Source organism: Bombina bombina, chromosome 1 (genome assembly GCF_027579735.1).
Source record: "Bombina bombina isolate aBomBom1 chromosome 1, aBomBom1.pri, whole genome shotgun sequence".
NCBI classification, from domain to species: Eukaryota; Metazoa; Chordata; class Amphibia; order Anura; family Bombinatoridae; genus Bombina; species Bombina bombina.
This window is the reverse complement of record NC_069499.1, coordinates 1042546829-1042569595: the sequence shown is the minus strand read 5'-3', so window position 1 is coordinate 1042569595 and position 22767 is coordinate 1042546829. Positions and strand designations below refer to the sequence as shown.

Below are 22767 nucleotides of genomic sequence, written 5' to 3'. Positions count from 1 at the left end.
AGTGCTGCATCCCTCTGCAAGATATCTCAGAATTTTTTACTTTTCTGAGCCTGTCAAGTCCTTCTTTTGACCCATTTTGCCAAAGGAAAGGAAGTTGCCTAATAATTATGCACACCTGATATAGGGTGTTGATGTCATTAGACCACACCCCTTCTCATTACAGAGATGCACATCACCTAATATGCTTAATTGGTAGTAGGCTTTCGAGCCTATACAGCTTGGAGTAAGACAACATGCATAAAGAGGATGATGTGGTCAAAATACTAATTTGCCTAATAATTCTGCACTCCCTGTAGTATTTAGATTTATTTAAATAATATTTAAGTGAGGGGGGTGTTAGGGTTAGACTTAGGTTTAGGGGTTAATAACTTTATTATAGTGGCGGCGACGTCAGATTAGGGGTTAATACATTTAATAGCCTATGTGGGCTATGGCGGTTTAGGGGTTAATACTTAAATAGGTTAATTGCGTTGTGGGCTATGGCGGTTTAGGGGTTAATAATTAGGCTTATTGCGTTGTGGGGGGTTGTTGGTCTAGGGGTTAATACATTTATTATTAGTAGTGAGAGGGGGGATTGCGGATATAGGGGTTTTACGTAGTATAGCAATCACAAAAAGTAGGATGCACCGGATACAGATGGAGTTTCAGATAGCTTTATTCGAAGAAATATTTAAAAGTTCATCATTGCAGTAATGACAATGCAAATCCCTAGATACATGAGTGGTATGTGTGTTCCACCCCAAGGACTGCTCGCTGACGCGTTTCGGCTCCAAGGGCCGTAATCGTAGCTGCAGTCACTTGTTCCAAATGAGATTAAATACCCATTGAAACCAGTTAATAGGTTAAAAACAAAGAACCTCCTTTTACCCGGGGTGGAACAGTACCACACCTCTTATATTCAAAATTTACCCTTCAATAGTATGTGAACTATTAACATTATTAAAGCTCAAACAATTGAAATGGTTCTATAAGCTCGTTCTACTGAAGTTTCAACTATTACAACATATGTAAATTATATATATTATATCAAGACATGATATTAACAATGTGTCGATAGAAAAAACAAGGCAATAGACGCAGTAACAGATATGTGATTATTTACAATGACAGAGTATTTGTACTAATTAATGTGAAAACATATATAGGTACATTTTTCTCTTGGAAATTACATATCTAACTTTGTTTGCATAAACAGTGGAGGAAATAGAAATTATTCGTATTGCACATAGAGTAATATACTTTTTCATTGCTTCAGGTTATAGCATTATGTTCTGAAATGAACTTTTATTAACTCTATTTGTACAATACTATATTCAATTCATAAATTTTGGACTAATCATGAGAATAAGCCACTCTAACTGCAGACACACTATATCCTTTAAACCAGAACCAAGTGCTAAGTGAACTCACCTATATTTAAATATATCTTGTAGCGCATCTAAAAATGGTTTTATCCTGTGAATTAAGTTTAAAAAATCTATTATTTAGCCAACTCTTTTCTATCATCATAACTTAATTATGTAATATAATGTTACATTCTACTGTGTTATGTTAGATTATTGGTATAGGTAAATAGTCTCAGATACACTAACCCTCATATTCACTTTCTTATTCCCAAAAGTTTATTAGGTCAAATTCTGAATTCAATCCAAGGGGGACCCTGGTCTTCAATTTATGAATCCAGAAGGCTTCCCTTTTGGATAGAAGTTTGTCTCTATCTCCCCCTCTGGATTTGCATTTGACCAATTCTATAATGGTCCATCTAAAAGTGTGTACACTGCTATTATGTTCCAATTTAAAGTGCTGTACTAACGGTGTGGTTAGTTTGCCTGCCTTTATGTTAGTTAGGTGTTCCCTTATCCTCTCTCTGGTCTCCCTTGTAGTGAGCCCTGTATATTGAATATTACATGTTGTGCAGGTGACCAAGTATATTACATAACAGGACCTACAATTTAAACATGAGAGGTGATTAAATCTTTCTCCTGTAACAGTACTGGAAAATCCATCTCCCTGTTGTAAATGTGCACAGGCTGTACAAGGTGTATAACTGCACTTATAAGTGCCTTTAAATCTGAGCCATGATGAAGTGGTGGCGATTGGTTGTTCTAAACTCAATTGTGTTGGAGCAACTATATTTCCTATGCTTTTTCCTTTTTTGAATGCATACCTACAACCTTTGGGGATTATATTAGCCAAATTGTCGTCTGCTTTTAGCATAGGAAAGTGTTTCCTCAAAATTCCACAAATTGAATGGTATTGTTGACTATACTGTGTTATGAATGATACACCTTCAAATTTGACATTGTTCTTTTTCTTCTCTTTTAAAAGCTCTTTCCTATCCATTGCTGCAACATTATCTTTGATGGCCACAATCTCCTTTCTTTTGTAACCTCTTTGCAAAAATCTCTCCTCCATGTCAAGAGCTTGTTTTTCAAATTCCTCATCCAGAGTACAGTTTCTTTTAATCCTAATGAACTGCCCCTTTAGTACTGACCTAAATACTCTTCTTGGATGACTGCTCTTGGCATGGAGGAGAGTATTACCTGCTATGGGTTTTCTATATATTTTTGCAACCACTTCATTTTTGTCAGTACCTGACAGATTTACGTCCAAAAAATTGATATTGTCTTTACTGAATTCACTTGTGAATCTAATGCCGACATCATTTTGATTCAACATCTCCACAAAGTCAGTGGCTTCTGTTTCACTACCATTCCAGATGACCAGAATTCATCTATGTACCTTCTGTAGTGAACTATCTTCTCCTTCCATTTTTAGATGCGCTACAAGATATATTTAAATATAGGTGAGTTCACTTAGCACTTGGTTCTGGTTTAAAGGATATAGTGTGTCTGCAGTTAGAGTGGCTTATTCTCATGATTAGTCCAAAATGTATGAATTGAATATAGTATTGTACAAATAGAGTTAATAAAAGTTCATTTCAGAACATAATGCTATAACCTGAAGCAATGAAAAAGTATATTACTCTATGTGCAATACGAATAATTTCTATTTCCTCCACTGTTTATGCAAACATAGTTAGATATGTAATTTCCAAGAGAAAAATGTACCTATATATGTTTTCACATTAATTAGTACAAATACTCTGTCATTGTAAATAATCACATATCTGTTACTGCGTCTATTGCCTTGTTTTTTCTATCGACACATTGTTAATATCATGTCTTGATATAATATATATAATTTACATATGTTGTAATAGTTGAAACTTCAGTAGAACGAGCTTATAGAACCATTTCAATTGTTTGAGCTTTAATAATGTTAATAGTTCACATACTATTGAAGGGTTCATTTTGAATATAAGAGGTGTGGTACTGTTCCGCCCCGGGTAAAAGGAGGTTCTTTGTTTTTAACCTATTAACTGGTTTCAATGGGTATTTAATCTCATTTGGAACAAGTGACTGCAGCTACGATTACGGCCCTTGGAGCCGAAACGCGTCAGCAAGCAGTCCTTGGGGTGGAACACACATACCACTCATGTATCTAGGGATTTGCATTGTCATTACTGCAATGATGAACTTTTAAATATTTCTTCGAATAAAGCTATCTGAAACTCCATCTGTATCCGGTGCATCCTACTTTTTGTGATTGCTATACTGTTTGAAACAAAGGATATTGCACGGAAAACACGAAGGAGACCCCTGCAAACACAAGCCCACTCACCTCTCACAGTAACAGGTGGACGAGAGCACGAGAGGCAGGATCGGGTGACGTCAGACGCCGAGCGAGATTGAGGCTCGATGGTAACAGAGTGAAGCAGGACACTTATAATCCCCGTTCCTAAGACGGCACTGTGGAGGTTTTTACCCACAAGGATAAGATACTCTGTGGTTATCATACAGACTGGTCGCCCTATGGAGGATCTTTGCTGCTAAGTCCGGTCCATGGTGCGAGGTGAGTGGTGAAGTTACGGACGCTACGAGTCCGGTTATACACATAAGTTGTTAATAGTGCAGTGGACTTGGGATTGTCACAGGTGCCGATAACGGATTGTATTCTTTATTCCACACGATAGCAGTTTCCTATTTAACGTTATCTGAGCACTGTAGGAACTCTAGTTCACAAGCAGGAAATCAGAAAGAGAAGAAATTTCAAGATGAATCCCGTTATAGATAATTCTAACATGAAGTTTTATTCACTACTTACAACTATTGAACGAGTTGGGGATATTCAAGAATCAGAGACTGTATTTTCATCAGATATCTCAACGTATACTCTGAGTAAATTGTTTGATACTATAGAATCTTTGTTAATCAAAGAAACAAGATTAAAGTGGGACATATGGACTTTACAAAAGTACATCAAATGTGGAATGATCCCAAGAGGGTTAAGGATAAATAAATTTCCAACCTTTGTTGTGGAAGATGTAGAGTTCATAAGAATATGGAATAGTGTGCTATCTGATTGTTCCTTTAAATTGATGGGCATGTTGTTAGAATTTAAAACCAAGATGTTATCTATTACATCTAATGAAATAGATACTTTACAAATAGAATTGCATTCACGCAGCAAAGAGTTGCTTTTTGGCAAATTTGATTGTATTTTGCATGAATCATTATCCAAAACAAAAGCTTTGATCATGGAAGTCAAACATGACAAATTTATGCGTGATTCATTGGATTATGATACAAACAAAATTTATATTTGGAATAAAAAACAAAGATTCTACTATAAAAAAGAGAATGACCAGAAAAGGTTTCCCAAGGAGGGCAAGAAAAATAAAAATAAAAACAGAAATCAAAACAAAAGCAATAAAAATAAGAAAGTAACCTTCAATGAGAGTGAGGCAGAATCATCAGGGGAGTACTCTACCTCAGGGGAAGAATCAGATACTATAGGATCAGCTTCTGAATGTGCTGCTAATCCCCAGAATGTGGCAGTACAGTCCAAATATGATGTATCATGCAATGTTGATATTGTTAGAGATGATCTCAGAGCAACCACAAGTTCAGATCTGGCCCAGGTTTTTTCAAAGCCCCCAAAAGAGTTAGAAGGGGGGGGAGGAAGAAAAGCAGAAAAGGGCATATTGAAGGAACAGGGTCTGAAACCACGCAGGGGGAGGTCGCACACAAAATACAATTAAAGTCAGTGATAAATTTGTCATCACAAATACTCAGTGATATGGAAATAAAGGTACTCAGCTATGGATTGAGTTTTGTTCCAGCTGAAAATTTCAACCTTTTCCAAACACTGGTAGACGTGAACAAACTTATCAGAAATCTCACATTAAAAAAATACTTTAATGAAACGTTGCCAATAGATGGTGGAGAATGTACTAAGGAAATTGAGCCTGTCAATACTAATGCCCCCTTAAATTTTCAGGAACAAAGTGATTTACAGTCCCTGGAGACACTATTTAGAGAGGGAACATTGGGGATCAATGATCAAGATCTCAATATTAGGAGCAAAGGCCCCTCTCTATCTGGTGCCTCCAGGTTCTACCCTATTCAATGTAGGGGCAATATCCTAGAAAAATTTCAAAAACGTGTGGAATCAGACTTAACAAGGCTTGCATATACAGTTGGAGGAAAGAAATATTCCAATTTAACTCAGTCAGAATCTGTCGCTCTGAAAAGTCTACAAGACAACAAAGCACTGGTCATCCGCTCAGCGGATAAAGGGGGGGTCAGTTGTGGTAATGGACAGAACATTTTTTGTTAGAGAATCATTACGACAATTAAATGATACCTCACAATATCAGGTCTTAGACTTTAATCCTACTTCTCGTTTTAAATATGAGATGAGTCATCTGATAGATGAGGGGCATGAAGAAGGGTACATTGATGAACCGACCAGTAAATATCTTACGGTTGACAACCCGATAGTCCCAATATTCAATTTTTTACCTAAGGTGCACAAATCCTTATTGGAAGTGAAGGGCCGTCCAATCATTAGTGGGATTGGCTCTATTACGGAGCCATTGTCGGAATGGTTGGACGAAATTTTACAGCCAATTGTTAAGGAATTGCCGAGTTATCTTCGTGATACCAAACAGTTACTGATGGAGATGGAGGAGATACATTGGTAGAGTCACTATGGGTGGCTCACAATAGATGTCACATCATTGTACTCTTCCATCCCCCACAGTAAAGGTTTGGAAGCGTTAAGCTTTTGTTTAGAAAGATATACAACGATAGATCAAAGCTTTCGCTCTTATATACTACGAGTCACACAATATCTCTTAACTCATAACATGTTTGTGTTTGAAGGTGTCCATTACCTGCAGAGATGTGGGACAGCCATGGGGGCAAAGTTTGCCCCCTCCTATGCCAACCTGTTTATGGGTTGGTGGGAGCTGTCCCACATCTATGCATGTGATGGATACTGGAAGGAGAAGATAGTTCACTACAGAAGGTACATAGATGACCTTCTGGTCATCTGGAATGGTAGTGAAACAGAAGCCACTGACTTTGTGGAGATGTTGAATCAAAATGATGTCGGCATTAAATTCACAAGTGAATTCAGTAAAGACAATATCAATTTTTTGGACGTAAATCTGTCAGGTACTGACAAAAATGAAGTGGTTGCAAAAATATATAGAAAACCCATAGCAGGTAATACTCTCCCCCATGCCAAGAGCAGTCATCCAAGAAGAGTATTTAGGTCAGTCCTAAAGGGGCAGTTCATTAGGATTAAAAGAAACTGTACTCTGGATGAGGAATTTGAAAAACAAGCTCTTGACATGGAGGAGAGATTTTTGCAAAGAGGTTACAAAAGAAAGGAGATTGTGGCCATCAAAGATAATGTTGCAGCAATGGATAGGAAAGAGCTTTTAAAAGAGAAGAAAAAGAACAATGTCAAATTTGAAGGTGTATCATTCATAACACAGTATAGTCAACAATACCATTCAATTTGTGGAATTTTGAGGAAACACTTTCCTATGTTAAAAGCAGACGACAATTTGGCTAATATAATCCCCAAAGGTTGTAGGTATGCATTCAAAAAAGGAAAAAGCATAGGAAATATAGTTGCTCCAACACAATTGAGTTTAGAACAACCAATCGCCACCACTTCATCATGGCTCAGATTTAAAGGCACTTATAAGTGCAGTTATACACCTTGTACAGCCTGTGCACATTTACAACAGGGAGATGGATTTTCCAGTACTGTTACAGGAGAAAGATTTAATCACCTCTCATGTTTAAATTGTAGGTCCTGTTATGTAATATACTTGGTCACCTGCACAACATGTAATATTCAATATACAGGGCTCACTACAAGGGAGACCAGAGAGAGGATAAGGGAACACCTAACTAACATAAAGGCAGGCAAACTAACCACACCGTTAGTACAGCACTTTAAATTGGAACATAATAGCAGTGTACACACTTTTAGATGGACCATTATAGAATTGGTCAAATGCAAATCCAGAGGGGGAGATAGAGACAAACTTCTATCCAAAAGGGAAGCCTTCTGGATTCATAAATTGAAGACCAGGGTCCCCCTTGGATTGAATTCAGAATTTGACCTAATAAACTTTTGGGAATAAGAAAGTGAATATGAGGGTTAGTGTATCTGAGACTATTTACCTATACCAATAATCTAACATAACACAGTAGAATGTAACATTATATTACATAATTAAGTTATGATGATAGAAAAGAGTTGGCTAAATAATACATTTTTTAAACTTAATTCACAGGATAAAACCATTTTTAGATGCGCTACAAGATATATTTAAAAATAGGTGAGTTCACTTAGCACTTGGTTCTGGTTTAAAGGATATAGTGTGTCTGCAGTTAGAGTGGCTTATTCTCATGATTAGTCCAAAATTTATGAATTGAATATAGTATTGTACAAATAGAGTTAATAAAAGTTCATTTCAGAACATAATGCTATAACCTGAAGCAATGAAAAAGTATATTACTCTATGTGCAATACGAATAATTTCTATTTCCTCCACTGTTTATGCAAACAAAGTTAGATATGTAATTTCCAAGAGAAAAATGTACCTATATATGTTTTCACATTAATTAGTACAAATACTCTGTCATTGTAAATAATCACATATCTGTTACTGCGTCTATTGCCTTGTTTTTTCTATCGACACATTGTTAATATCATGTCTTGATATAATATATATAATTTACATATGTTGTAATAGTTGAAACTTCAGTAGAACGAGCTTATAGAACCATTTCAATTGTTTGAGCTTTAATAATGTTAATAGTTCACATACTATTGAAGGGTTAATTTTGAATATAAGAGGTGTGGTACTGTTCCGCCCCGGGTAAAAGGAGGTTCTTTGTTTTTAACCTATTAACTGGTTTCAATGGGTATTTAATCTCATTTGGAACAAGTGACTGCAGCTACGATTACGGCCCTTGGAGCCGAAACGCGTCAGCGAGCAGTCCTTGGGGTGGAACACACATACCACTCATGTATCTAGGGATTTGCATTGTCATTACTGCAATGATGAACTTTTAAATATTTCTTCGAATAAAGCTATCTGAAACTCCATCTGTATCCGGTGCATCCTACTTTTTGTGATTGCTATACTGTTTGAAACAAAGGATATTGCACGGAAAACACGAAGGAGACCCCTGCAAACACAAGCCCACTCACCTCTCACAGTAACAGGTGGACGAGAGCACGAGAGGCAGGATCGGGTGACGTCAGACGCCGAGCGAGATTGAGGCTCGATGGTAACAGAGTGAAGCAGGACGCTTGTAATCCCCGTTCCTAAGACGGCACTGTGGAGGTTTTTACCCACAAGGATAAGATACTCTGTGGTTATCATACAGACTGGTCTCCCTATGGAGGATCTTTGCTGCTAAGTCCAGTCCATGGTGCGAGGTGAGTGGTGAAGTTACGGACGCTACGAGTCCGGTTATACACATAAGTTGTTAATAGTGCAGTGGACTTGGGATTGTCACAGGTGCCGATAACGGATTGTATTCTTTATAGGGGTTTTACGTGTCAGGCTTATTTTTGGGAGGCAGGTTAGACTGTTACGGGAGATTTAAAATTATCTTTACTTTTCTTAGGCGCCGGCAGTTTCTAAAGTGCCGTAAGTCACTATTGACTCCAGAAATTTGTAGTTACGCTCATTTCTGGACATCGCTAGTTTATCAGACTTACGGCACTTTAGGAACTGCCGGCGGGTATATGTAATACCCCGATGTGCAAGGTGAAATTATGGGCAGCGCAGGTTCCCACGCTTGCTCCGAAACCTGCGCCGTATATGGGATCGCGCCCATAGCTGTTATTTTTGCCAAGTTAACAGCTATGAGTCTTCTATTTTAATGCCTGATGAGGTTGGAGAATACAGTAAATGGCAAGGGATCGGAGGCCATTTCTCTATACAGAATCTCTCCAGATCCTTCAAATTTTGAGGTTGACGCTGGTGAACTCCTCTGTTCAGTTCACTCCACAGGTTTTCTATGGGGTTCAAGTCAGGGGACTGGGATGGCCATTGCAGGACCTTGATTTTGTGGTCAGTAAACCATTTCTGTGTTGATTTTGATGTATGTTTTGGATCATTGTCCTGCTGGACATCCACTCACAGCCCATTTTAAAGGGACATGAAATCTACATTTTTTCTTTTGTGATTTAGAAAAAAACATGCGATTTTAAACAACTTTCTAATTTACTTCCATTATCTAATTTGCTTCATCCTCTTAATATACATTGCTAAAAAAGCATATCTAGATAGGCTCAAGTAGCTGCTGATTGGTTGCTGCACATTGATGCCTCGTATGATTGGCTCACCCATGTGCATTGCTATTTATTCAACAAAGAATATCTAAAGAATGAAGCAAATTAGATAATATAAGTAAATTGGAATGTTGTTTAAAATTGTATTCTCTATCTAAATCATAAAATAATTTTTTGGGGTTTAGTGTCCCTTTAAGCTTTATGGCAGAGTCTATGATGCCATGTGTCCTAACAAAAGGTCCAAGTCCTCTGGCAGAAAAGCAGCCCCAAAACATTAAAGAGCTGCCACCATATTTAATCGTGGGTATGAGGTAAGTTTCCATATGGCTACCTCTCTGTGTGTGCCAAACTCACCTGTGGTGTTTATTGCCATGCTCTATTTTGCTTTCATCTGACCATAGAACCAAATTCCATTTGAAGTTCCAGTAGTTTCTGGCAAACTTAAGATGCTTGAGTTTGTTTTTGGATGAGAGTAGAGACTTTTTTTATTGAAACCCTTCCAAACAACTTGGGATGATGTAGGTGACTTCTGATTGTAGTTTTGGAGACTTTCTGACCCAAGACGCAACTAACTTCTGCAATTCTACAGCTGTGATCCTTGGAGATATTTTGGCCACTCAAACCATCCTATTTACAGTGCATTGAGATAATATAGACACACTTCCTCTTACAGGTTTATTCATAATATTTCCAGTTAACTGGAATTTCTTAAAGAGTCACTGAACACAATTTTTTTTCTTTTGTGATTCAGATACAGCATGCAATTTTAAGCAACTTTCTAATTTACTCCTATTATCAATTTGTCTTCGTTGTCTTGCTATCTTTATTTGAAAAATAAGAAATCTAAGCTAAGGAGCCAGCCAATTTTTGTTTCTTTTGTCCTAACAAAGGTTTTTTTGTTTTTGGATAAACCAGTGTTGTGTTTGCAATTGTTTGACATCAAAGTGAGAAGAGTATTTTTGTGTATTTTTTTAACAAAAGATCAAAAGGTTAAACAATAAAGACAATTTTTCACAGCCTTCTTTGCTGATATTTACCAAGGTTGGAAATATTAGAAGAGGGCTCTGTATTTGTCATGCAAATATACTAACCTTGAAGTTAAGCTGTATATTTACATATATATTGAAAAATCTAATATAAAAATTGTATAAATGAATGCATACAAATGCCTGCACCTGGTGTTTTGTTTTCTGTATCATATAGTACATAGATAGAGAACAACATACAACCATCTGTGGAATTGTTCACTACCTTTACATCATTTTCAGTTTGACTAGACTCAGGATTTAAGTGTGTATACATCATAGTCTCTATGCAACCTGCTCATTAGAGGGGCCATCATTTGCGGCTATATAGATTTTATGAACTAATAGGTGGACAGCCTAAACATGTAACTTTTATAACAGAACCTTAAAGGGATATTAAACAGTGCTCTTCCTTGAGCAATAATACATGTAGACAGGGGACGTAAAATGTGTCTGCTGCCTGTTCACCACCAAGATGGGCGGACATGTTCCGAAGTTAAGAACCTTGTCTGCCCCTACATTAGACCCTATGTATTTTTAGCCTTCTTCTGCAGATCAACCTGTTTAACCCTTATTATAACTTAATATTATTAAGAGCAGTCCGTCCAAAAGCCACTGGGTCTCTCAGACCAACTATGGGTTCAATGTGTTTGCATTTACACAAACAGCTTTTAAAAGGACAATTTTGCATAATAGTCTTCCTAGGACCTAGGTTTCTTTTACCCTGCCTATAGCTTTTCTTAGGTTGCTTTGCCACTGACACTCTGATTGCAGAATATATAGCTAGAAGAATAGGTAAAATATTTATGCTAATAATAAATCAAATATCACCCTCATAACAGTGAAATATGAATGCGGGCTCACACACACACACATTCATTACTGCAGCAATCCCCTTTTTTTGCCTCCCACAAACAAGGTCCTAACTTGGCTATATGTGAACTTCTGCAAGATGGAAGACAAGGATGTGCACATAAATGGATGTGACTGGAATTCTTTTTATGTACAGAAAGGGTTAAAACAAGGGATTGGAACAGCGCTAATACAGCAAGAAAAATCAACCAGAGGGAAGATAGAGTTATAAACACACTGTATCTTAGACAATAAATATTTATTGATAAACACAATATTTAAATACAATATGTGACCGGTCGCTATAAAAACAGAATTTATGCTTACCTGATAAATTACTTTCTCTTGCGGTGTATCCAGTCCATGGCTTCATCCTTTACTTGTGGGATATTCTCATTCCCTACAGGAAGTGGTAAAGAGAGCACACAGCAGAGCTGTCCATATAGCTCCCCCTCTAGCTCCACCCCCCAGTCATTCGACCAAAGGTTAGGAAGAAAAAGGAGAAACCATAGGGTGCAGTGGTGACTGTAGTTTAAACAAAAAAATTTTTACCTGACTTAAATGCCAGGGCGGGCCGTGGACTGGATACACCGCAAGAGAAAGTAATTTATCAGGTAAGCATAAATTCTGTTTTCTCTTGCAAGGTGTATCCAGTCCACGGCTTCATCCTTTACTTGTGGGATACCAATACCAAAGCTTTAGGACACGGATGAAGGGAGGGAACAAGACAGGTACCTTAAACAGAAGGCACCACTGCTTGCAAAACCTTTCTCCCAAAAATAGCCTCAGAAGAAGCAAAAGTATCGAATTTGTAAAATTTGGCAAAAGTATGCAGTGAAGACCAAGTCGCTGCCTTACAAATCTGTTCAACAGAAGCCTCATTTTTGAAAACCCATGTGGAAGCCACTGCTCTGGTAGAATGAGCAGTAATTCTTTCAGGAGGCTGCTGGCCAGCAGTCTCATAGGCCAAACGGATGATGTTTGTCTGAAATCCTTAGTTGCTTGTAAATAGAACTTTAAAGCACGAACTACATCAAGATTGTGTAACAGACGTTCCTTCTTCGAAGAAGGATTAGGACACAGAGAAGGAACAACTATTTCCTGGTTAATATTCTTGTTAGAAACAACTTTAGGAAGAAAACCAGGCTTGGTACGCAAAACTACCTTATCTGCGTGGAACACCAGGTAAGGTGAATCACACTGTAAGGCAGATAAATCAGAAGAGATAGCTACTAAAAACAAAACTTTCCAAGATAACAACTTAATATCTATGGAATGTAAAGGTTCAAACGGAACCCTTGAAGAACTGAAAGAACTAGATTTAGACTCCATGGCGGAGCCACAGGTTTATAGACAGGCTTGATTCTGACTAAAGCCTGAGCAAACGCTTGAACGTCTGGTACCTCTGCCAGACGCTTGTGTAAAAGGATAGACAGAGCGGATATTTGTCGTTTTAAGGAACTAGCTGACAAACCTTTCTCCAATCCTTCTTGGAGAAAGGACAATATCCTGGGAATCCTAGTCTTACTCCATGAGTAACCCTTGGATTCACACCAACAAAGATATTTCCGCCATATCTTATGGTAGATTTTCCTGGTGACAGGCTTTCTAGCCTGAATCAGAGTATCTATAACTGACTCAGAGAACCCACGCTTTGATAGAATTAAGCGTTCAATCTCCAAGCAGTCAGACGTAGAGAAACTAGATTTGGATGCTTGAACGGACCCTGTATTAGAAGATCCTGCCTCATTGGCAGTGTCCATGGTAGCACAGATGACATGTCCACTAGGTCTGCATACCAAGTCCTGCGTGGCCACGCAGGCGCTATCAGAATCACCTAAGCCTTCTACTGCTTGATTCTGGCGACCAGGCGCGGGAGGATATCAATACCGCCTTGGGGTCCCGGGACCTGGACCCATAGAGAGGAAGTTTGGCGTTCTGACCGGACTCCATCATATCCAATTCTGGAGTGCCCCATAGCTGAGTCAGCTGGGCAAATACCTCCGGGTGGAGTTCCCACTCCCCCGGGTGAAAAGTCTGACGACTTAGAAAATTGCTAAAATCATTTTCCTCTCAGCAGAATTCTTCATCACTTTTCTGCTAGAGAGTAAATAGTACAAACCGGTACCATTTAAAAATAACAAACTCTTGATTGAAGATATAAAACTACAAATCTAACACCACATTCACTTTACCCTCCCATAGAGAGATCCAAGTGCTTAGAGCCGGCAAAGAGAATGACTGGGGGGTGGAGCTAGAGGGGGAGCTATATGGACAGCTCTGCTGTGTGCTCTCTTTGCCACTTCCTGTAGGGAATGAGAATATCCCACAAGTAAAGGATGAAGCCATGGACTGGATACACCTTGCAAGAGAAATCACATATAAATCCTTAAAAAGTAAAGTGCACAGATCGTTCTCTAATCTAAATTAAAACATCATATCTTCTATATAGAACAATGTGTAAATCAGTCAACACTGTGTAAAGACTCTAAGATAGGATGTATAATCCTGGTAACACAGTATAAACTTGTATAACAGTCCGTATAAATTCAGTAAGTCTCTCCTCTTCACAGACCGGATAGCTATATTAATATCCTGCTACTCAGGCCTCCCACATTAGCGGATGAAGGGGAAATGAGTCTTCATTTGTTGGTAACAATTTCAGGTATACAACTCCTCACCTTAATTTTTCTTGTGGAGTAGCGGTTCTTTAGACACTTCCGCGTCACGTGCTCTGTGAGGTCTGTTTGTGATGGTTACCTGTTCTGTTTCCTTCTGCATCACATGTGATGCTCCAGCCAATAGCTGCTGTTCTATTTCCTCCGTGTCACGTGTGACGAAGCCAATGGATGCTTCTCAAAGTTGGCTTGTGGAAATGAGCCCACGTAGGGTATTTGGGTTAATTATGCTCTGCGCAGAAACACTTAGACAGACACAGTCCTTCAATTGACGCGTTTTGCCTATCTAAAGAACCGCTACTCGACAAGAAAAATTAAGGTGAGGAGTTGAAATTGTTACCGACAAACGGAGACTCATTTCCCCTTCATCCGCTAATGTGGGAGGCCTGAGTAGCAGGATATTAATATAGCTATCAGGTCTGTGAAGAGGAGAGATTTACTGACTTTATACAAGTTTATACTGTGTTACCAGGATTATACATCCTATCTTAGAGTCTTTACACAGTGTTGACTGATTTATACATTGTTCTATATAGAAGATATGATGTTTTAATTTAGATTAGAGAACGATCTGTGCACTTTACTTTTTAAGGATTTATATGTGATTTCTCTTGCAAGGTGTATCCAGTCCATGGCTTCATCCTTTACTTGTGGGATATTCTCATTCCCTACAGGAAGTGGCAAAGAGAGCACACAGCAGAGCTGTCCATATAGCTCCCCCTCTAGCTCCACCCCCCAGTCATTCTCTTTGCCGGCTCTAAGCACTAGGGTCTCTCTACGGGAGGGTAAAGTGAATGTGGTGTTAGATTTGTAGTTTTATATCTTCAATCAAGAGTTTGTTATTTTTAAATGGTACCGGTTTGTACTATTTACTCTCTAGCAGAAAAGTGATGAAGAATTCTGCTGAGAGGAAAATGATTTTAGCAATTTTCTAAGTCGTCAGACTTTTCACCGGGGGAGTGAAAACTCCACCCGGAGGTATTTGCCCAGCTGACTCAGCTATGGGGCACTCCAGAATTGGATCTGATGGCGTCACCACAAGAAAAATTAAGGTGAGGAGTTGAAATTGTTACCGACAAACGGAGACTCATTTCCCCTTCATCCGCTAATGTGGGAGTAGCAGGATATTAATATAGCTATCAGGTCTGTGAAGAGGAGAGATTTACTGACTTTATACAAGTTTATACTGTGTTACCAGGATTATACATCCTATCTTAGAGTCTTTACACAGTGTTGACTGATTTATACATTGTTCTATATAGAAGATATGATGTTTTAATTTAGATTAGAGAACGATCTGTGCACTTTACTTTTTAAGGATTTATATGTGATTTTATAGCGACCGGTTGCATATTGTATTTAAATATTGTGTTTATCGATAAATATTTATTGTCTAAGATACAGTGTGTTTATAACTCTATCTTCCCTCTGGTTGATTTTTCTTGCTGTATTAGGGCTGTTCCAATCCCTTGTTTTAACCCTTTCTGTACATATTTTTCACAGCCATTAGGGAGAGCTATATTTTGGAATAGCTTGAATCATCTATAGGGTTGCGCTGTAGTAGTACTTCTTTGTGTGGAATTCTTTTTATATTATATTAGTGTCACACTCGGAACACACTTACTTAAGCTCACTATCTGACATGAACTTTAAAGTGCCACTGCTATAGGAGGGAGCTAAAGGTTTCTACACACAAACACATATAAAAACACTTTAGTTTGTACAAAGGGCTCTCTTTGCAGTTCAGGCTTACAAACACCACATCACACAACAGGACCACCAACACAATGGGTTAACCCATTTTCAATTACTCTCTGTGGGAGCTGTTAGAACATAAGTGACATTATGAGTGTTGTTCTTATGCGTTGTTTCTACCAGTAATACTCCCACTGACCCACTTCTTAAAGCAACTCCTTAAAAACATAATTTATGTAAGAACTTACCTGATAAATTCATTTCTTTCATATTGGCAAGAGTCCATGAGCTAGTGACGAATGGGATATACATTCCTACCAGGAGGGGCAAAGTTTCCCAAACCTCAAAATGCCTATAAATACACCCCCCACCACACCCACAATTAAGTTTAATGAATAGCCAAGAAGTGGGGTGATAAGAAAAGAGCGAAAACATCAACAAGGAATTGGAATAATTGTGCTTTATACAAAAAAATCATAACCACCACAAAAAGGGTGGGCCTCATGGACTCTTGCCAATATGAAAGAAATTAATTTATCAGTTAAGTTCTTACATAAATTATGTTTTATTTCATGTAATTGGCAAGAGTCCATGAGCTAGTGACGTATGGGATAGAAAATACCCAAGATGTGGAACTCCACGCAAGAGTCACTAGAGAGGGAGGGATAAAAATAAAGACAGCCAATTCCGCTGAAAAACCCCCTGAAATTATAAGCAGAAAAATCAAACTGAAACAGCTGCCTGAAGAACTTTTCCACCAAAAACTGCTTCAGAAGAAGAGAAAACATCAAAATGGTAGAATTTAGTAAAAGTATGCAAAAAAAGACCAAGTTGATGCTTTGCAAATCTGATCAACAGAAGCTTCATTCTTAAAAGCCCAGGAAGTAGAAACTGACCTAGTAGAATGAGCCGTAATCCTCTGAGGCTGGGATTTACCTGACTCCAAATAAGCATGATGAATCAAAAGCTTTAACCAAGAAGCCAAAGAAATGGCAGAAGCTTTCTGACCTTTCCTAGAACCAGAAAAGATAACAAATAGACTAGAAATATTTCTGAAATCTTTAGTAGCTTCAACATCTTTCCAAAGAATTCTTAGGATTAGGACACAACGAAGGGACAACAATTTCTCTACTAATGTTGTTGGAATTCACAACCTTAGGTAAAAATTTAAATAAAGTCCGCAAAACCGCCTTATCCTGATGAAAAATCAGAAAAGGAGACTCACAAGAAAGAGCAGATAATTCAGAAACTCTTCTAGCAGAAGAGATAGCCAAAAGAAACAAAACTTTCCAAGAAAGTAATTTAATGTCCAGAGAATGCATAGGCTCAAACGGAGGAGCCTGTAAAGCTCTCAAAACCAAATTAAGACTCCAAGAAGGAGAGATTGACTTAATGACAGGCTTGATACGAACCAAAGCCTGTACAAAACAATGAATGTCAGGAAGATTAGCAATTTTTCTGTGAAACAGAACAAAAAGAGCAGAGATTTGTCCTTTCAAGGAACTTGAAGACAAACCCTTATCCAAACCATCCTGAAGAAACTGTAAAATTCTAGGAATTCTAAAAGAATGCCAAGAGAACTTATGAGAAGAACACCATGAAATGTAAGTCTTCCAAACTCGGTAATAAATCTTTCTAGACACAGATTTACGAGCCTGTAACATAGTATTGATCACTGAGTCAGAGAAACCTCTATGACTAAGCACTAAGCGTTCAATCTCCATACCTTCAAATTTAATGATTTGAGATCCTGATGGAAAAATGGACCTTGATATAGAAGGTCTGACCTTAACGGAAGTGGCCAAGGTTGGCAACTGGACATCCGAACAAGATCCGCATACCAAAACCTGTGTGGCCATGCTGGAGCCACCAGCAGTACAAACGAACGCTCCATTATGATTTTGGAAATCCCTGTTGGAAGAAGAACTAGAGGCAGAAAGATATAAGCAGGTTGATAATTCCAAGGAAGTGACAACGCATCCACTGCTTCTGCCTGAGGATCCAAGGACCTGGACAGATACCTGGGAAGTTTCCTGTTTAGATGAGAAGCCATCAGATCCATTTCTGGAAGCCCCCATATCTGAACAATCTGAAGAAACACATCTGGGTGAAGAGACCATTCTCCCGGATGTAAAGTCTGGCGACTGAGATAATCCACTTCCCAATTGTCTATACCTGGGATATGGACCACAGAGATTAGACAGGAGCTGGATTCCGCCCATGCAAGTATCCGAAATACTTCTTTCATAGCTTGAGGACTGTGAGTCCCACCTTGATGATTGACATATGCCACGGTTGTGACATTGTCTGTCTGAAAACAAATAAACGGTTCTCTCTTCAGAAGAGGCCAGAACTGAAGAGCTTTGAGAATCGCACGGAGTTCCAAAATATTGATTGGTAATCTCGCCTCTTGAGATTTCCAAACCCCCTGCGCTGTCAGAGATCCCCAGACAGCTCCCCAACCTGAAAGACTCGCATCTGTTGAAATCACAGTCCAGTTTGGACGAAGAAAGGAGGCCCCCTGAACCAAACGGTGGTGATCTAACCACCAAGTCAGAGATAGTCGAGTATTGGGATTTAAGGATATCAATTGTGATATCTTTTTATAATCCCTGCACCATTGGTTCAGCATACAAAGCTGAAGAGGTCTCATGTGAAAACGAGCAAAGGGGATTGCGTCCGATGCTGCAGTCATGAGACCTAAAACCTCCATGCACATAGCTACTGAAGGGAATGACTGAGACTGAAGGTTCCGACAAGCTGAAACCAATTTCAGACGTCTTTTGTCCGTTAGAGACAAAGTCATGGATACTGAATCTATTTGGAATCCTAAAAAGGTTACCCTTGTCTAAGTAATCAAGAAACTTTTTGGTAAATTGATCCTCCAACCATGTTTTTGAAGAAACAACACTAGTTGATTCGTGTGAGATTCTGCAGAATGTAAAGACTGAGCAAGCACCAAGATATTGTCCAAATAAGGAAACACCACAATACCCTGCTCTCTGATTACAGAGAGAAGGGCACTAAGAACCTTTGAAAAGATCCTTGGAGCTGTTGCTAGGCCAAAAGGAAGAGCAACAAATTGGTAATGCTTGTCTAGAAAAGAGAATCTCAGAAACTGATAGTGATCTGGATGAATTGGAATATGAAGATAAGCATCCTGTAAGTCTATTGTGGACATATAATGCCCTTGCACTTAGCTTTGGTAGAACCTACATCAGGCAGCAGCATTCCAGAAGTAGATTCTGATACAGGGTCAGATTGAGACATCTTGCAATATGTAATAGAAAAAACAACATATAAAGCAAAATGATCAAATTCCTTATATGACAGTTTTAGGAATGGGAAAAAATGCAAACAGAATAACCTCTGCTCTGAAACAATCCCCCACCACTTAAGTACAGATCGCTTGATATTTCTCATGCATATTACCTTAACCACCACTCACCTGATTCTCCCACAACAAAACCCCTAACTGCTGTTGACACAAATTCCCTCACTGCTATTAACCCTGGCCTCAAACCATGATTAACCTTAACTTTATTGCATCATTATCCAGGAAGCAATTAATAAAAAGATACACAAATACATGGAATCAAAGCAATTTTTTGTCAGAATTTAACTTTTAAATATTAGTTTATTTGATTCAAACTCAAGTAATGAAAAATGTAAATATCCAATTTAAATCTCCACAGTACTTCAGTTATATTAACTTTATTTTAGAGATGTTACATTTCTCTATTCCTTGATTCTCGTTTTTTTCTCAAATATGAAAGATTACAATTATGAATTGAAGAAGCGATAAAAAAATACAGAAAAAAACTTACCCTCTTACCCTTGAGAGATCAACAGCATGTTATGCCAGAAATGGTCTGCCATATATATACAAACTGTTAGAATTATTTTTTCAAAGAGGCCAATAGTGAAAGTTTTACAGCATGTCAATGTATATAAAGATGGCTGAAGAAGTCTTCTGTAGTATACACACACATATATATATATATATATATATATATATATATATAATATATATATATACACACACAGAGAGAGAGAGAGAGAGAGAGAGAGAGAGGGCGAGAGAGAGAGAGAGGGCGAGAGAGAGAGAAAGAACAAGTGAGGAATTGTATTATGTGCAGTTGCATACAAAGGAGCATCCATATATTATAAGTATATGTCTATACCATCTTCATCCACTTGAAATGTTTATAGGCATGGCACAGTCTGGATTTCTTTGACTTCTCAAAGAAAAATAAAGAAAAAAATCCCCACATAAACTTGATTCGATGGAGGTTTTGAAAACTTATGGAAAGCAATATCTTGAGCTATAAATATGTTGGTCCGTTAAAAAGGTACACATAATCTACTAGAGGGAAAAAAATAGCATTTCATACTTATTTCTCTTAGGTATGTGTTTTCTGGTGTGCAACAAGATGAGAGCTATGATTAAAGCGTTTCCCACAATCCATGCAAGCATAGGGTTTTTCTCCTGAATGGGCCCTCTTATGTATGACCAGGTTGGAGCGGTGAGTGAAGCTTTTCCCGCACTCGGAGCATATGTAAGGTCGTTCGCCTGTATGAACTCTCTGGTGTGTCACAAGGTTGGAACTTATACTAAAGCTTTTGCCACAGTCACTGCAACTGTATGGCCGCTCTCCTGTATGCACTCTCTGGTGAGTAACTGCATTTGAACTGGTGCTAAAACATTTCCCACATTCCGTGCACATGTAGGGTTTTAAACCAGTATGAACGCGAAGGTGAGCAACAAGATTAGACTTTTGTGTAAATCTTTTCTCACAGACAACACACACATGAGGCTTTATAATCATATGAGTTCTAAATTTAAGGTCATAAATTGTCTTTTCATCTAAAGTTTCATCATTTGCTCTCAATTTAACATTCTTTGTTTGGTTGCTCTGCTGAATCCTTAATGAAGGAGTGAGGCTAATGATTTGTTCTTTACAAGAAGATTGAGTCACTTCCTCTTTACAATCTCTGGGATTATTTTTGCAGGTGGCTTTGAGACTTTTTGTTTCATGCGACTGAGTAGTAAACAGTGATTTTCTTGTAACCTTTAATGGTTTCCTTGAGCGTTTAGTAGTACTGTGGTCTTTTCCTCCTGTCTCACTTTGGGAAACCATATTGCAGTCATCCATTTTTTTTTTGAAGAATGGTAAAATCTGCCTGTCAACAAATGAGATCCTAAGTGGGAAAGAAATGTCAAAATTATATTTTAACGGTTCTTACTGAGATATGTTGGTACTGTTCATTTCATTGTCTTACAATAATATATGTTTTTTAAAATGTGTACTAAGCGTCACCTCCCTCAAGTCAGGCTTTTAGTTCTGTTTCTACACAATTTGAAATAAGTTAATGTGGGCTTTATCTCCGTTCCAGCCTGAAGTTTTTACTTAAATCCAAGTGTCATAAATGTAAATGTCCAGTCATTAAAAATACACTATTATTTAATATTGAAGAAAAAATATTTACTGTAAGTATACCTTATGTAAGACATGTAGCAAAATACAAGTGAGAATAATATTTACAAATGTTCTGTTTGGGCTAAAACACATTTATTTGCAACTAGGCTGAATTTTACATCACTAACCCAAACTACCCAACGTATTGCTCTTAAAGTGCATCACACTATTTTGTTGGGATTCCTATTTAGGGCTAGATTACAAGTGGAGCGCAAAATGTCGCTTTCGCAAAATTGATATTGACCCTACATTGAGTAACACCAGCGTGCACAAATGTGCACTGGTATTACAAGTTTAGCGCAATGCAAACATGAGCTTGCGTTTGCATTGATGGGAAGCACTGCGCTCATGAAACCACGCTTCCATAGGCTCCAACAGGAGCCTTGTTCTCATGCCGTGAGACACGGCATGAGAACTAGCGCAGCGAAGGCAGCAAATTGTAATTATATATGTATATGACTATAAACATACTGTATATTTATGTGTTAATATACACATAAATATATATGTATATAAGCATACACATATATATTTACTGGGAAAAGACAGTTCCTGTAGACTGCAATGTAAAGGCACTTTTTAGTGCCGTTTTTTTTTCTTTCTAACACCCCACCAACTTTAAACCCCTTATAACTGCTTATTGCAGTGATTTTATTAAAAAATAAAGATGCTGCTATCTTTATTTTTTAATAAAGTATATTACAATTGATTTTGAGGGCATTTGGTGGACATTTATAAAGTTAACCAGAGGTTTTCTAAATGCTAATTGCTACCGCTACTTTTAATGGCTGCCTATTTATCACATGCCCACAAATAGGCAAATTTGCCCGTTTGTGGGCATATGATAAATTTGCTTTTTACTTGTAATCTAGCCCTTAGTGTAAGAAATAATGAAAATGTACCCTTTACTATTAAAACTGAAAGGTATCTTCTGAAGCAACTCATTCTTGAAAGAAAGAAAAAATCTGATCGACACTTTCATTTCTAAATACAATGACAAAAAAAAATGACATTTCTAAAAATCAAAGACAAAATCAGTCAAGAGACTGTGTATGCATAAAAATGTTCCTTCAATCTATAAAGGGACACAAAACCCAATTTTGTCTTTCATGGTGCATACAGAGCACACTATTTTAAACAACTTACCTATTTACTTTATTATCTAAGTAAGCGATAAGCCTGCCCAGAGGGCAGTCTATGTTTAAAATATACAAACCCCCAAGCTAATGTTACAAAAAATAAAAAATGTAAAATTACAGAAAAAAATAAATAAACAAAGCTATCCAAAATAAAAAATTTAAACCTAAACTAATACCCCTATAAAAATGAAAAAATCTCCCACAAAATAAAAACACCCGT

The 22767-nt window shown here is 37.8% G+C and overlaps 1 protein-coding gene across 2 annotated transcripts in view; it reads right to left on the bottom strand.

The window, feature by feature from the left end:
- Positions 1 to 19545: 19545 nt before the first annotated feature.
- LOC128666248 (gastrula zinc finger protein XlCGF49.1-like) overlaps positions 19546 to 22767 on the bottom strand; it is a 42133-nt gene continuing 38911 nt past the window's right edge. For both annotated transcript variants that reach the window (XM_053720845.1, XM_053720759.1), the window contains exon 2: positions 19546 to 21130. In XM_053720845.1, the coding sequence (XP_053576820.1) occupies positions 20332 to 21084 (753 nt within the window). In that variant the 5' untranslated portion in view covers positions 21085 to 21130 and the 3' untranslated portion in view covers positions 19546 to 20331. The remainder of the gene's footprint in view (positions 21131 to 22767) is intronic.